This window comes from Astyanax mexicanus, unplaced genomic scaffold (assembly GCF_023375975.1).
Source record: "Astyanax mexicanus isolate ESR-SI-001 unplaced genomic scaffold, AstMex3_surface scaffold_39, whole genome shotgun sequence".
NCBI classification, from domain to species: Eukaryota; Metazoa; Chordata; class Actinopteri; order Characiformes; family Acestrorhamphidae; genus Astyanax; species Astyanax mexicanus.
Genome location: NW_026040049.1, coordinates 651,093 through 664,369, shown reverse-complemented (window position 1 = coordinate 664,369; position 13,277 = coordinate 651,093). Strand labels below are relative to the sequence as shown.

General features: G+C 42.0%; 3 protein-coding genes across 3 annotated transcripts; all 3 read right to left on the bottom strand.

Annotated features, from left to right (window-relative positions):
- Window positions 1–405: 405 nt before the first annotated feature.
- LOC125794086 (uncharacterized) lies at window positions 406–5,969 on the bottom strand. The gene is made up of 4 exons (XM_049473555.1): window positions 5,690–5,969; window positions 4,561–5,155; window positions 1,028–1,150; window positions 406–544 (listed from the first exon to the last, which is right to left on the bottom strand). The coding sequence occupies exons 1-4, from the start codon at window positions 5,955–5,957 to the stop codon at window positions 406–408; spliced, it is 1,125 nt and encodes a 374-aa protein (XP_049329512.1). The 5' UTR covers window positions 5,958–5,969.
- An 835-nt stretch (window positions 5,970–6,804) lies between these two features.
- LOC125794085 (uncharacterized) lies at window positions 6,805–7,802 on the bottom strand. The gene is made up of 3 exons (XM_049473554.1): window positions 7,528–7,802; window positions 6,997–7,194; window positions 6,805–6,862 (listed from the first exon to the last, which is right to left on the bottom strand). Exons 1-3 carry the CDS (start codon window positions 7,788–7,790, stop codon window positions 6,805–6,807), a joined length of 519 nt encoding a protein of 172 aa, XP_049329511.1. The 5' UTR covers window positions 7,791–7,802.
- Window positions 7,803–9,084: 1,282 nt separating this feature from the next.
- Window positions 9,085–11,411, bottom strand: LOC125794084 (uncharacterized). Its single transcript, XM_049473553.1, has 3 exons — window positions 11,023–11,411; window positions 9,735–9,843; window positions 9,085–9,189 (listed from the first exon to the last, which is right to left on the bottom strand). Exons 1-3 carry the CDS (start codon window positions 11,409–11,411, stop codon window positions 9,085–9,087), a joined length of 603 nt encoding a protein of 200 aa, XP_049329510.1.
- Between the last annotated feature and the right edge of the window lie 1,866 nt (window positions 11,412–13,277).

The following is a 13,277-nucleotide window of genomic DNA, read 5'->3' as shown; positions in this document are numbered from 1 at the left end:
GCTGTTGTTGAGGTAATTCTAGTTGTACTTGTTGGAGGTCCTGTAGTACTTGTAGCCATTGAAGTTGAAGTTGGAGCAGATGTTGTGTAGGTCATTCTAGTTGTACTTGTAGGAGCAGTTGTATTAGTTGCAGTTGTAGTTGAAGTTTGAGCAGCTGTTGTGTAGGTCATTCTAGTTGGACTTGTAGGAGCAGATGTAGTACTTGTAGACATTGTAGTTGAAGGTGGAGCGTCTGTTGTGGAGGGCATTCTAGTTGTACTTGTAGGAGGAGCTGTAGTACTTGTAGATGCTATAGTTGAAGTTGGAGCAGCTGTTGTGGAGGTCAATCTAGTTGTAGTTGTAGGAGGAGCTGTAGTACTTGTAGACGTTGTAATTGAAGTTATAGCAGCAGTTGTGGATGTCATTCTAGTTGTACTTGTAGGAGGAGCTCTGGTACTTGCAGACATTGTAGTTGAAGTTGGAGCAGCTGCTGTGGAGGTCATTGTAGTTGTACTTGTAGGAGGAACTGTAGTACTTGTAGACATTGTATTTGAAGGTGGAGCGTCTGTTGTGGAGGGCATTCTAGTTGTACTTGTAGGAGGAGCTGTAGTACTTGTAGATGCTATAGTTGAAGTTGGAGCAGCTGTTGTGGAGGTCAATCTAGTTGTAGTTGTAGGAGGAGCTGTAGTACTTGTAGACGTTGTAGTTGAAGTTATAGCAGCTGTTGTGGAAGTAATTCTAGTTGTACTTGTAGGAGGAGCTGTAGTACTTGTAGATGTTGTAGTTGAAGTTGGAGCTGTTGTGGAGATCATTCTCGTTGTACTTGTAGGAGGAGCTGTAGTACTTGTAGACATTGCAGTTGAAGTTGGAGCTGTTGTGGAGGCCTTTCTAGTTGTACTTGTAGGAGGAGCTGTAGTACTTCTAGATGTTGTAGTTGAAGTTGGAGCTTTTGTTGAGGTCATTCTTGTTGTACTTGTAGGAGGAGCTGTAGTACTTGTAGACATTCCAGTTGAAGTTGGAGATGTTGTGGAGGCCTTTCTAGTTGTACTTGTAGGAGGATCTGTAGTACTTGTAGACATTGCAGTTGAAGTTGGAGCCGTTGTGGAGATCATTCTCGTTGTACTTGTAGGAGGATCTGTAATACTTGTAGACATTGCAGTTGAAGTTGGAGCTGTTGTGGAGGTCAATCTAGTTGTACTTGTAGGAGGAACTGTAGTACTTGCAGACGTTGAAGTTGGAGCTGCTGTTGTTGAGGTAATTCTAGTTGTACTTGTTGGAGGTCCTGTAGTACTTGTAGCCATTGAAGTTGAAGTTGGAGCAGATGTTGTGTAGGTCATTCTAGTTGTACTTGTAGGAGCAGTTGTATTAGTTGCAGTTGTAGTTGAAGTTTGAGCAGCTGTTGTGTAGGTCATTCTAGTTGGACTTGTAGGAGCAGATGTAGTACTTGTAGACATTGTAGTTGAAGGTGGAGCGTCTGTTGTGGAGGGCATTCTAGTTGTACTTGTAGGAGGAGCTGTAGTACTTGTAGATGCTATAGTTGAAGTTGGAGCAGCTGTTGTGGAGGTCAATCTAGTTGTAGTTGTAGGAGGAGCTGTAGTACTTGTAGACGTTGTAGTTGAAGTTATAGCAGCTGTTGTGGATGTCATTCTAGTTGTACTTGTAGGAGGAGCTCTGGTACTTGCAGACATTGTAGTTGAAGTTGGAGCAGCTGCTGTGGAGGTCATTGTAGTTGTACTTGTAGGAGGAACTGTAGTACTTGTAGACGTTGTAGTTGAAGGTGGAGCGTCTGTTGTGGAGGGCATTCTAGTTGTAGTTGTAGGAGGAGCTGTAGTACTTGTAGACGTTGTAGTTGAAGTTGGTGCAATTGCTGTGGAGGTCATTCTAGTTGTACTTGTAGGAGGAGATGTAGTACTTGCAGGCATCGTGGTTAAAGTCGGAGCAGCTGTTGTGGAGGTCATTCTAGTTGTACTTGTAGGAGGAGCTGTAGGTCTTGCAGAAGTTGTAGTTGAAGTTGGAGCCGTTCTGGAAGTTATTTTAGTTGTACTTGTAAGAGGAGTTGTAGTGCTTGCAGAAGTTGTAGTTGAAGTTGGAGCTGTTGTGGAGGACATTCTAGTTGTACTTGTAGGAGCAGCTGTAGTACTTGAAGGCATTGTGGTTGGAGTCGGAGCAGCTGTTGTGGAGGTCATTCTAGTTGTACTTGTAGGAGGAGCTGTAGTACTTGTAGACATTGCAGTTGAAGTTGGAGCTGTTGTGGAAGCCTTTCTACTTGTACTTGTAGGAGGAGCTGTAGTACTTGTAGACGTTGTAGTTGAAGCTGTTGTGGAGGTTATTTTAGCTGCACTTGTAAGAGGAGTTGTACTACTTTCAGAAGTTAGAGTTGAAATTGGAGCTGTTGTGGAGATCAATCTAGTTGTAGTTGTAGGAGGAGCTGTAGTACTTGTAGACATTGCAGTTGAAGTTATAGCAGCTGTTGTAGAGGTCATTCTAGTTGTACTTGTAAGAGAAGCTGTAGTAAATTTAGAAGTTGTAGTTGAAGTTGGAGATGTTGTGGAGATCATTCTGATTATACTGGTAGGAGGAGCTGTAGTACTTGTAGATGTTGTAGTTGAAGTTGGAGCTCTTGTGGAGGTCATTCTAGTTGTACTTGTTGGAGGAGCTGTAGTACTTGTAGACCTTGTAGTTGAAGTTGGAGCTGTTGTGGAGGTCTTGCTAGTTGTACTTGTAGGAGAAGCTGTAGTACTTGCAGACATTGTAGTTGAAGTTGCACCTGTTGCAGATGTCATGTTAGTTGTACTTGTAGGAGCAGTTGTAGTACTTGCAGCCATTGTAGTTGAAGTTGGAGCAGCTGTTGTGGAAGTCATTTTAGTTGTACTTGTAGGAGGAGCTGTAGTACTTGTAGACATTGTAGTTGAAGTTGGAGCTGTTGTGGAGGTCATACTAGTTGAACTTGTAGGAGCAGTTGTAGTACTTGTAAACGTTGTAGTTGAAGTTGGAGCAATTGTTGTGGAGGTCATTCTAGTTGTACTTGTAGGAGAAGCTGTAGTACTTGTAGATATTGTAGTTGAAGTTGGAGCAGGTGTTGTGGAGGTCACTCTAGTTGTACTTGTTGGACGTGCTTTACTACTTGTAGACATTGTAGTAAAAGTTGAAGCTGTTCTGGAGGTAATTTTAGTTGTAATTGTAGGAGCAGTTGTAGTACTTGCAGGCATTGTAGTAGAAGTTGGCGCTAATGTGGAGGTCATTTTAGTTGTACTTTTAGAAGAAGCTGTAGTACTCGTAGACATTGCAGTTGAAGTTGCAGCTGTTGCAGATGTCATTTTAGTTGTACTTGTAGGAGGAGGTGTAGTAGTTGTAGACATTGCAGTTGAAGTTGGGGCTGCTGTGGAGGTCATTCTAGTTGTACTTTTAGGAGCATTTGTAGTACTTGTAGACATTGTAGTTGAAGTTGGAGCAGCTGTTGTGGAGGTCTTTCTAGTTGTACTCTTTGGAGGTGCTTTAGTACTTGTAGACATTGTAGTAAAAGTTGAAGCTGTTGTGGAGGTAATTTTTGTTGTACTTGTAGAAGGAGCTGTAGTACTTATAGACATTGTAGTTGAAGTTGGAGCAGCTGTTGTGGAGGTCACTCTAGTTGTAATTGTTGGAGGAGCTGTAGTACTTGTAGACATTGTAGTTGAAGTTGGAGCTGTTGTGGAGGTCTTTCTAGTTGTACTTGTAGGAGCAGTTGTAGTACTTGTAGACGTTGTAGTTGAAGTTGGTGCAATTGCTGTGGAGGTCATTCTAGTTGTACTTGTCGGAGGAGCAGTAGTAATTTTAGAAGTTGTAGTTGAAGTTGGAGCTGTTGTGGAGATCATTCTTGTTGTACTTGTAGGAGCATTTGTAGTACTTGTAGACGTTGTAGTTGAAGTTGGGGCAATTGCGGTGGAGGTCATTCTACTTGTACTTGTTGGAGAAGCTGTAGTACTTGTAGATATTGTAGTTGAAGTTGGAACAGCTGTTGTGGAGGTCACTCTAGTTGTACTTGTTGGAGGTGCTTTAGTACTTGTAGACATTGTAGTAAACGTTGAAGCTGTTGTGGAGGTAATTTTAGATGTACTTGTAGAAGGAGCTGTAGTACTTGTAGACATAGTTGAAGTTGGAGCAGCTGTTGTGGAGGTCATTTTAGTTGTACTTTTAGGAGCAGTTGTAGTACTTGTAGACGTTGTAGTTGAAGTTGGAGCAGCTGTTGTGGAGGTCATTTTAGTTGTACTTGTAGAAGAAGCTGTAGTACTCATAGACATTGCAGTTGAAGTTGCAGCTGTTGTGGATGTCATTTTAGTTGTACTTGTAGGAGAAGGTGTAGCATTTGTAGACATTGCAGTTGAAGTTGAAGCAGCTGTTGTGGAGGTCATTTTAGTTATACTTGTAGAAGAAGCTGTTTTACTCGTAGACATTGCAGTTGAAGTTGCAGCTGTTGCGGATGTCATTTTAGTTGTACTTGTAGGAGGAGGTGTAGCACTTGTAGACATTGCAGTTGAAGTTGGAGCAGCTTTTGTGGAGGTCATTCTAGTTGTACTTGTAGGAGTATTTGTAGTACTGGTAGACGTTGTAGTTGAAGTTGGAGCAATTGCTGTGGAGGTCATTCTAGTTGCACTTGTAGGAGAAGCTGTAGTACTTGTAGATATTGTAGTTAAAGTTGGAGCAGCTGTTGTGGAGGTCACTCTAGTTGTACTCTTTGGAGGTGCTTTTGTAATTGTAGACATTGTAGTTGAAGTTGGAGCTGTTGTGGAGGTCTTTCTAGTTGTACTTGTAGGAGCAGTTGTAGTACTTGTAGACGTTGTAGTTGAAGTTGGTGCAATTGCTGTGGAGGTCATTCTAGTTGTACTTGTAGGAGGAGCTGTAGTACTTGCAGGCATCGTGGTTAAAGTCGGAGCAGCTGTTGTGGAGGTCATTCTAGTTGTACTTGTAGGAGGAGCTGTAGATCTTGCAGAAGTTGTAGTTGAAGTTGGAGCTGTTGTGGAGGTCATTCTCGTTGTACTTGTAGGAGGAGCTGTAGTACTTGTAGACATTGCAGTTGAAGTTGGAGCTGTTGTGGAGGCCTTTCTACTTGTACTTGTAGGAGGTACTGTAGTACTTGTAGACGTTGTACTTGAAGTTGGAGCTGTTGTGGAGGTTATTTTAGCTGTACTTGTAAGAGGAGCTGTAGTACTTGCAGAAGTTGTAATTGAAGTTGGAGCTGTTGTGGAGGTCAATCTAGTTGTAGTTGTAGGAGGAGCTGTAGTACTTGTAGACCTTGTAGTTGAAGTTGGAGCTTTTGTGGAGGTCATTTTAGTTGTACTTTTAGGAGGAGTTGTAGTGCTTGTAGAAGTTGTCGTTGAAGTTGGAGCTGTTGTGGAGGTCATTCTCGTTGTACTTGTAAGAGGAGCTGTAGTACTTGTAGACATTGCAGTTGAAGTTGGAGCTGTTGTGGAGGCCTTTCTACTTGTACTTGTAGGAGGTACTGTAGTACTTGTAGACGTTGTACTTGAAGTTGGAGCTGTTGTGGAGGTTATTTTAGCTGTACTTGTAAGAGGAGCTGTAGTACTTGCAGAAGTTGTAATTGAAGTTGGAGCTGTTGTGGAGGTCAATCTAGTTGTAGTTGTAGGAGGAGCTGTAGTACTTGTAGACCTTGTAGTTGAAGTTGGAGCTTTTGTGGAGGTCATTTTAGTTGTACTTTTAGGAGGAGCTGTAGTACTTGTTGACATCGTAGTTGAAGTTGGAGTTGTTGTGGAGGTCATTCTAGTTGTACTTGTAGCAGCAGTTGTAGTACTTGTAGACATTGTAGTTGAAGGAGTTGTTGTGGAGGTCATTCTAGTTGTACTTGTAGGAGGAGCTGTAGTACTTGTAGACGTTGTAGTTGAAGTTGGAGCAGCTGTTGTGTAGGACATTCTAATTGTACTTGTAGGCGGGGCTGTAGTACTTGAAGACATTGCAGTTGAAGTTGCAGCTGTTGCGGATGTCATCTTTGTAGTACTTGTAGGAGCAGTTGTAGTACTTGTAGACGTTGTAGTTGAAGTTGGAGCTGTTGTGGAGGTCATTCTAGTTGTACTTGTAGGGGCAGTTGTAGTACTTGTAGACGTTGTACTTGAAGTTGGAGCAATTGCTGTGGAGGTCATTCTAGTTGTACTTGTAGGAGCAGTTGTAGTACTTGTAGACGTTGTAGTTGAAGTTGGTGCAATTGCTGTGGAGGTCATTCTAGTTGTACTTGTAGGAGGAGCAGTAGTAATTTTAGAAGTTGTAGTTGAAGTTGGAACAGCTGTTGTGGAGGTAATTTTAGTAGTACTTGTAGGAGCAGTTGTAGTACTTGTAGACGTTGTAGTTGAAGTTGGAGCAGCTGTTGTGGAGGTCACTCTAGTTGTAATTGTTGGAGGAGCTGTAGTACTTGTAGACATTGTAGTTGAAGTTGGAGCTGTTGTGGAGGTCTTTCTAGTTGTACTTGTAGGAGCAGTTGTAGTACTTGTAGACGTTGTAGTTGAAGTTGGTGCAATTGCTGTGGAGGTCATTCTAGTTGTACTTGTAGGAGGAGCAGTAGTAATTTTAGAAGTTGTAGTTGAAGTTGGAGCTGTTGTGGAGATCACTCTCGTTGTACTTGTAGGAGCATTTGTAGTACTTGTAGACGTTGTATTTGAAGTTGGGGCAATTGCGGTGGAGGTCATTCTACTTGTACTTGTTGGAGAAGCTGTAGTACTTGTAGATATTGTAGTTGAAGTTGGAACAGCTGTTGTGGAGGTCACTCTAGTTGTACTTGTTGGAGGTGCTTTAGTACTTGTAGACATTGTAGTAAATGTTGAAGCTCTTGTGGAGGTAATTTTAGATGTACTTGTAGAAGGAGCTGTAGTACTTGTAGACATAGTTGAAGTTGGAGCAGCTGTTGTGGAGGTCATTTTAGTTGTACTTTTAGGAGCAGTTGTAGTACTTGTAGACGTTGTAGTTGAAGTTGGAGCAGCTGTTGTGGAGGTCATTTTAGTTGTACTTGTAGAAGAAGCTGTAGTACTCATAGACATTGCAGTTGAAGTTGCAGCTGTTGTGGATGTCATTTTAGTTGTACTTGTAGGAGAAGGTGTAGCACTTGTAGACATTGCAGTTGAAGTTGAAGCAGCTGTTGTGGAGGTCATTTTAGTTATACTTGTAGAAGAAGCTGTAGTACTCATAGACATTGCAGTTGAAGTTGCAGCTGTTGTGGATGTCATTTTAGTTGTACTTGTAGGAGGAGGTGTAGCACTTGTAGACATTGCAGTTGAAGTTGGAGCAGCTTTTGTGGAGGTCATTCTAGTTGTACTTGTAGGAGTATTTGTAGTACTGGTAGACGTTGTAGTTGAAGTAGGAGCAATTGCTGTGGAGGTCATTCTAGTTGCACTTGTAGGAGAAGCTGTAGTACTTGTAGATATTGTAGTTAAAGTTGGAGTTGTTGTGGAGGTCATTCTAGTTGTACTTGTAGCAGCAGTTGTAGTACTTGTAGACATTGTAGTTGAAGGAGTTGTTGTGGAGGTCATTCTAGTTGTACTTGTAGGAGGAGCTGTAGTACTTGTAGACGTTGTAGTTGAAGTTGGAGCAGCTGTTGTGTAGGACATTCTAATTGTACTTGTAGGCGGGGCTGTAGTACTTGCAGAAGTTGTAGTTGAAGTTGGAGCTGTTGTGGAGGTCAATCTAGTTGTAGTTGTAGGAGGAGCTGTAGTACTTGAAGACATTGCAGTTGAAGTTGCAGCTGTTGCGGATGTCATCTTTGTAGTACTTGTAGGAGCAGTTGTAGTACTTGTAGACGTTGTAGTTGAAGTTGGAGCTGTTTTGGAGGTCATTCTAGTTGTACTTGTAGGGGCAGTTGTAGTACTTGTAGACATTGTACTTGAAGTTGGAGCAATTGCTGTGGAGGTCATTCTAGTTGTACTTGTAGGAGAAGCTGTAGTACTTGTAGATATTGTAGTTGAAGTTGGAGCAGCTGTTGTGGAGGTCACTCTATTTGTACTTGTTGGAGGTGCTTTTGTACTTGTAGACATTGTAGTTGAAGGAGTTGTTGTGGAGGTCATTCTAGTTGTACTTGTAGGAGCAGCTGTAGTACTTGAAGGCATTGTGGTTGGAGTCGGAGCAGCTGTTGTGGAGGTCATTCTAGTTGTACTTGTAGGAGGAGCCGTAGATCTGGCAGAAGTTGTAGTTGAAGTTGGAGCCGTTGTGGAGGTTATTTTAGTTATAGTTGTAAGAGGAGTTGTAGTGCTTGCAGAAGTTGTAGTTGAAGTTGGAGCTCTTGTGGAGGTCATTCTCGTTGTACTTGTAGGAGGAGCTGTAGTACTTGTAGACATAGTTGAAGTTGGAGCAGCTGTTGTGGAGGTCATTTTAGTTGTACTTTTAGGAGCAGTTGTAGTACTTGTAGACGTTGTAGTTGAAGTTGGAGCAGCTGTTGTGGAGGTCATTTTAGTTGTACTTGTAGAAGAAGCTGTAGTACTCATAGACATTGCAGTTGAAGTTGCAGCTGTTGTGGATGTCATTTTAGTTGTACTTGTAGGAGAAGGTGTAGCACTTGTAGACATTGCAGTTGAAGTTGAAGCAGCTGTTGTGGAGGTCATTTTAGTTATACTTGTAGAAGAAGCTGTAGTACTCATAGACATTGCAGTTGAAGTTGCAGCTGTTGTGGATGTCATTTTAGTTGTACTTGTAGGAGGAGGTGTAGCACTTGTAGACATTGCAGTTGAAGTTGGAGCAGCTTTTGTGGAGGTCATTCTAGTTGTACTTGTAGGAGTATTTGTAGTACTGGTAGACGTTGTAGTTGAAGTAGGAGCAATTGCTGTGGAGGTCATTCTAGTTGCACTTGTAGGAGAAGCTGTAGTACTTGTAGATATTGTAGTTAAAGTTGGAGTTGTTGTGGAGGTCATTCTAGTTGTACTTGTAGCAGCAGTTGTAGTACTTGTAGACATTGTAGTTGAAGGAGTTGTTGTGGAGGTCATTCTAGTTGTACTTGTAGGAGGAGCTGTAGTACTTGTAGACGTTGTAGTTGAAGTTGGAGCAGCTGTTGTGTAGGACATTCTAATTGTACTTGTAGGCGGGGCTGTAGTACTTGCAGAAGTTGTAGTTGAAGTTGGAGCTGTTGTGGAGGTCAATCTAGTTGTAGTTGTAGGAGGAGCTGTAGTACTTGAAGACATTGCAGTTGAAGTTGCAGCTGTTGCGGATGTCATCTTTGTAGTACTTGTAGGAGCAGTTGTAGTACTTGTAGACGTTGTAGTTGAAGTTGGAGCTGTTTTGGAGGTCATTCTAGTTGTACTTGTAGGGGCAGTTGTAGTACTTGTAGACATTGTACTTGAAGTTGGAGCAATTGCTGTGGAGGTCATTCTAGTTGTACTTGTAGGAGAAGCTGTAGTACTTGTAGATATTGTAGTTGAAGTTGGAGCAGCTGTTGTGGAGGTCACTCTATTTGTACTTGTTGGAGGTGCTTTTGTACTTGTAGACATTGTAGTTGAAGGAGTTGTTGTGGAGGTCATTCTAGTTGTACTTGTAGGAGCAGCTGTAGTACTTGAAGGCATTGTGGTTGGAGTCGGAGCAGCTGTTGTGGAGGTCATTCTAGTTGTACTTGTAGGAGGAGCCGTAGATCTGGCAGAAGTTGTAGTTGAAGTTGGAGCCGTTGTGGAGGTTATTTTAGTTATAGTTGTAAGAGGAGTTGTAGTGCTTGCAGAAGTTGTAGTTGAAGTTGGAGCTCTTGTGGAGGTCATTCTCGTTGTACTTGTAGGAGGAGCTGTAGTACTTGTAGACATTGCAGTTGAAGTTGGAGCTGTTGTGGAAGCCTTTCTACTTGTACTTGTAGGAGGAGCTGTAGTACTTGTAGACGTTGTAGTTGAAGCTGTTGTGGAGGTTATTTTAGCTGCACTTGTAAGAGGAGTTGTACTACTTTCAGAAGTTGTAGTTGAAATTGGAGCTGTTGTGGAGATCAATCTAGTTGTAGTTGTAGGAGGAGCTGTAGTACTTGTAGACGTTGCAGTTGAAGTTATAGCAGCTGTTGTAGAGGTCATTCTAGTTGTACTTGTAAGAAAAGCTGTAGTGAATTTAGAAGTTGTAGTTGAAGTTGGAGCTGTTGTGGAGATCATTCTGATTATACTGGTAGGAGGAGCTGTAGTACTTGTAGATGTTGTAGTTGAAGTTGCAACTGTTGCAGATGTCATGTTAGTTGTACTTGTAGGAGCAGTTGTAGTACTTGCAGCCGTTGTAGTTGAAGTTGGAGCAGCTGTTGTGGAAGTCATTTTAGTTGTACTTGTAGGAGGAGCTGTAGTACTTGTAGACATTGTAGTTGAAGTTGGAGCTGTTGTGTACGTCATACTAGTTGAACTTGTAGGAGCAGTTGTAGTACTTGTAGACGTTGTAGTTGAAGTTGGAGCAATTGTTGTGGAGGTCATTCTAGTTGTACTTTTAGGAGAAGCTGTAGTACTTGTAGATATTGCAGTTGAAGTTGGAGCAGGTGTTGTGGAGGTCACTCTAGTTGTACTTGTAGGAGAAGCTGTAGTACTTGTAGATATTGTAGTTGAAGTTGGAGCAATTGTTGTGGAGGTCATTCTAGTTATACTTGTAGGAGAAGCTGTAGTACTTGTAGATATTGTAGTTGAAGTTGGAGCAGCTGTTGTGGAGGTCATTCTAGTTGTACTTGTAGGAGAAGCTGTAGTACTTGTAGATATTGTAGTTGAAGTTGGAGCAATTGTTGTGGAGGTCATTCTAGTTGTACTTGTAGGAGAAGCTGTAGTACTTGTAGATATTGTAGTTGAAGTTGGAGCAGCTGTTGTGGAGGTCATTCTAGTTGTACTTGTTGGACGTGCTTTACTACTTTTAGACATTGTAGTAAAAGTTGAAGCTGTTCTGGAGGTAATTTTAGTTGTAATTGTAGGAGCAGTAGTAGTACTTGCAGGCATTGTAGTAGAAGTTGGCGCTAATGTGGAGGTCATTTTAGTTGTACTTGTAGAAGAAGCTGTAGTACTCGTAGACATTGCAGTTGAAGTTGCAGCTGTTGCAGATGTCATTTTAGTTGTACTTGTAGGAGGAGGTGTAGTACTTGTAGACATTGTAGTTGAAGTTGGAGCAGCTGTTGTGGAGGTAATTTTAGTAGTACTTGTAGGAGCAGTTGTAGTACTTGTAGACGTTGTAGTTGAAGTTGGAGCAGCTGTTGTGGAGGTCACTCTAGTTGTAATTGTTGGAGGAGCTGTAGTACTTGTAGACATTGTAGTTGAAGTTGGAGCTGTTGTGGAGGTCTTTCTAGTTGTACTTGTAGGAGCAGTTGTAGTACTTGTAGACGTTGTAGTTGAAGTTGGGGCAATTGCTGTGGAGGTCATTCTACTTGTACTTGTTGGAGAAGCTGTAGTACTTGTAGATATTGTAGTTGAAGTTGGAACAGCTGTTGTGGAGGTCACTCTAGTTGTACTTGTTGGAGGTGCTTTAGTACTTGTAGACATTGTAGTAAACGTTGAAGCTGTTGTGGAGGTAATTTTAGATGTACTTGTAGAAGGAGCTGTAGTACTTGTAGACATAGTTGAAGTTGGAGCAGCTGTTGTGGAGGTCATTTTAGTTGTACTTTTAGGAGCAGTTGTAGTACTTGTAGACGTTGTAGTTGAAGTTGGAGCAGCTGTTGTGGAGGTCATTTTAGTTGTACTTGTAGAAGAAGCTGTAGTACTCGTAGACATTGCAGTTGAAGTTGCAGCTGTTGCGGATGTCATTTTAGTTGTACTTGTAGGAGAAGGTGTAGCACTTGTAGACATTGCAGTTGAAGTTGGAGCAGCTGTTGTGGAGGTCATTTTAGTTATACTTGTAGAAGAAGCTGTTGTACTCGTAGACATTGCAGTTGGAGTTGCAGCTGTTGCGGATGTCATTTTAGTTGTACTTGTAGGAGGAGGTGTAGCACTTGTAGACATTGCAGTTGAAGTTGGAGCAGCTGTTGTGGAGGTCATTCTAGTTGTACTTGTAGGAGTATTTGTAGTACTGGTAGACGTTGTAGTTGAAGTTGGAGCAATTGCTGTGGAGGTCATTCTAGTTGCACTTGTAGGAGAAGCTGTAGTACTTGTAGATATTGTAGTTAAAGTTGGAGCAGCTGTTGTGGAGGTCACTCTAGTTGTACTCTTTGGAGGTGCTTTAGTACTTGTAGACATTGTAGTTGAAGTTGGAGCTGTTGTGGAGGTCTTTCTAGTTGTACTTGTAGGAGCAGTTGTAGTACTTGTAGACGTTGTAGTTGAAGTTGGTGCAATTGCTGTGGAGGTCATTCTAGTTGTACTTGTAGGAGCAGCTGTAGTACTTGAAGGCATTGTGGTTGGAGTCGGAGCAGCTGTTGTGGAGGTCATTCTAGTTGTACTTGTAGGAGGAGCTGTAGATCTGGCAGAAGTTGTAGTTGAAGTTGGAGCCGTTGTGGAGGTTATTTTAGTTGTACTTGTAGGAGGAGCTGTAGTACTTGTAGACATTGCAGTTGAAGTTGCAGCTGTTGTGGAAGCCTTTCTACTTGTACTTGTAGGAGGAGCTGTAGTACTTGTAGACGTTGTAGTTGAAGCTGTTGTGGAGGTTATTTTAGCTGCACTTGTAAGAGGAGTTGTAGTACTTTCAGAAGTTGTAGTTGAAATTGGAGCTGTTGTAGAGGTCATTCTAGTTGTACTTGTTGGAGGAGCTGTAGTAAATTTAGAAGTTGTTGTTGAAGTTGGAGCTGTTGTGGAGATCATTCTAGTTGTACTTGTTGGAGGAGCTGTAGTACTTGTAGACCTTGTAGTTGAAGTTGGAGCTGTTGTGGAGGTCTTGCTAGTTGTACTTGTAGAAGAAGCTGTAGTACTTGTAGACATTGTAGTTGAAGTTGCACCTGTTGCAGATGTCATGTTAGTTGTACTTGTAGGAGCAGTTGTAGTACTTGCAGCCATTGTAGTTGAAGTTGGAGCAGCTGTTGTGGAAGTCATTTTAGTTGTACTTGTAGGAGGAGCTGTAGTACTTGTAGACATTGTAGTTGAAGTTGGAGCTGTTGTGGAGGTCATACTAGTTGAACTTGTAGGAGCAGTTGTAGTACTTGTAGACGTTGTAGTTGAAGTTGGAGCAATTGTTGTGGAGGTCATTCTAGTTGTACTTGTAGGAGAAGCTGTAGTACTTGTAGATATTGTAGTTGAAGTTGGAGCAGGTGTTGTGGAGGTCACTCTAGTTGTACTTGTAGGAGAAGCTGTAGTACTTGTAGATATTGTAGTTGAAGTTGGAGCAATTGTTGTGGAGGTCATTCTAGTTGTACTTGTAGGAGAAGCTGTAGTACTTGTAGATATTGTAGTTGAAGTTGGAGCAGCTGTTGTGGAGGTCACTCT

Bases quoted from the DNA above. Each gene is read 5' to 3' on its own strand.
- LOC125794086 (XM_049473555.1), bottom strand. From the start codon at position 5,957: ATGACATCCGCAACAGCTGCAACTTCAACTGCAATGTCTTCAAGTACT. The intron at 5,156-5,689 runs GTACTACAGCTC...CAAGTACTACAG, and splicing joins TTCAACTACGATGTCAACAA to CTCCTCTTACAAGTACAGCT. The intron at 545-1,027 runs GTACAACTAGAA...CCTCCACAACAG, and splicing joins TACTACAGATCCTCCTACAA to ACGCTCCACCTTCAAATACA.
- LOC125794084 (XM_049473553.1), bottom strand. From the start codon at position 11,411: ATGTCTACAAGTACTAAAGCACCTCCAACAAGTACAACTAGAGTGACC. The intron at 9,844-11,022 runs GTCTACAAGTAC...TCCTCTTACAAG, and splicing joins GCTCCAACTTCAACTACAAT to TGCAGCTAAAATAACCTCCA. The intron at 9,190-9,734 runs GCAATGTCTACA...AACGTCTACAAG, and splicing joins CAACAGCTCCAACTTCAACT to TACTACAACTGCTCCTACAA.
- LOC125794085 (XM_049473554.1), bottom strand. From the start codon at position 7,790: ATGACCTCCAAAACAGCTCCAACTTCAACTACAACGTCTACAAGTACT. The intron at 7,195-7,527 runs GTCTACAAGTAC...TCCTCCTACAAG, and splicing joins GCTCCAACTTCAACTACAAC to TACAACTAAAATGACATCCA. The intron at 6,863-6,996 runs GTCTATGAGTAC...CCTCCACAACAG, and splicing joins GCTGCAACTTCAACTGCAAT to CTGCTCCAACTTCAACTATG.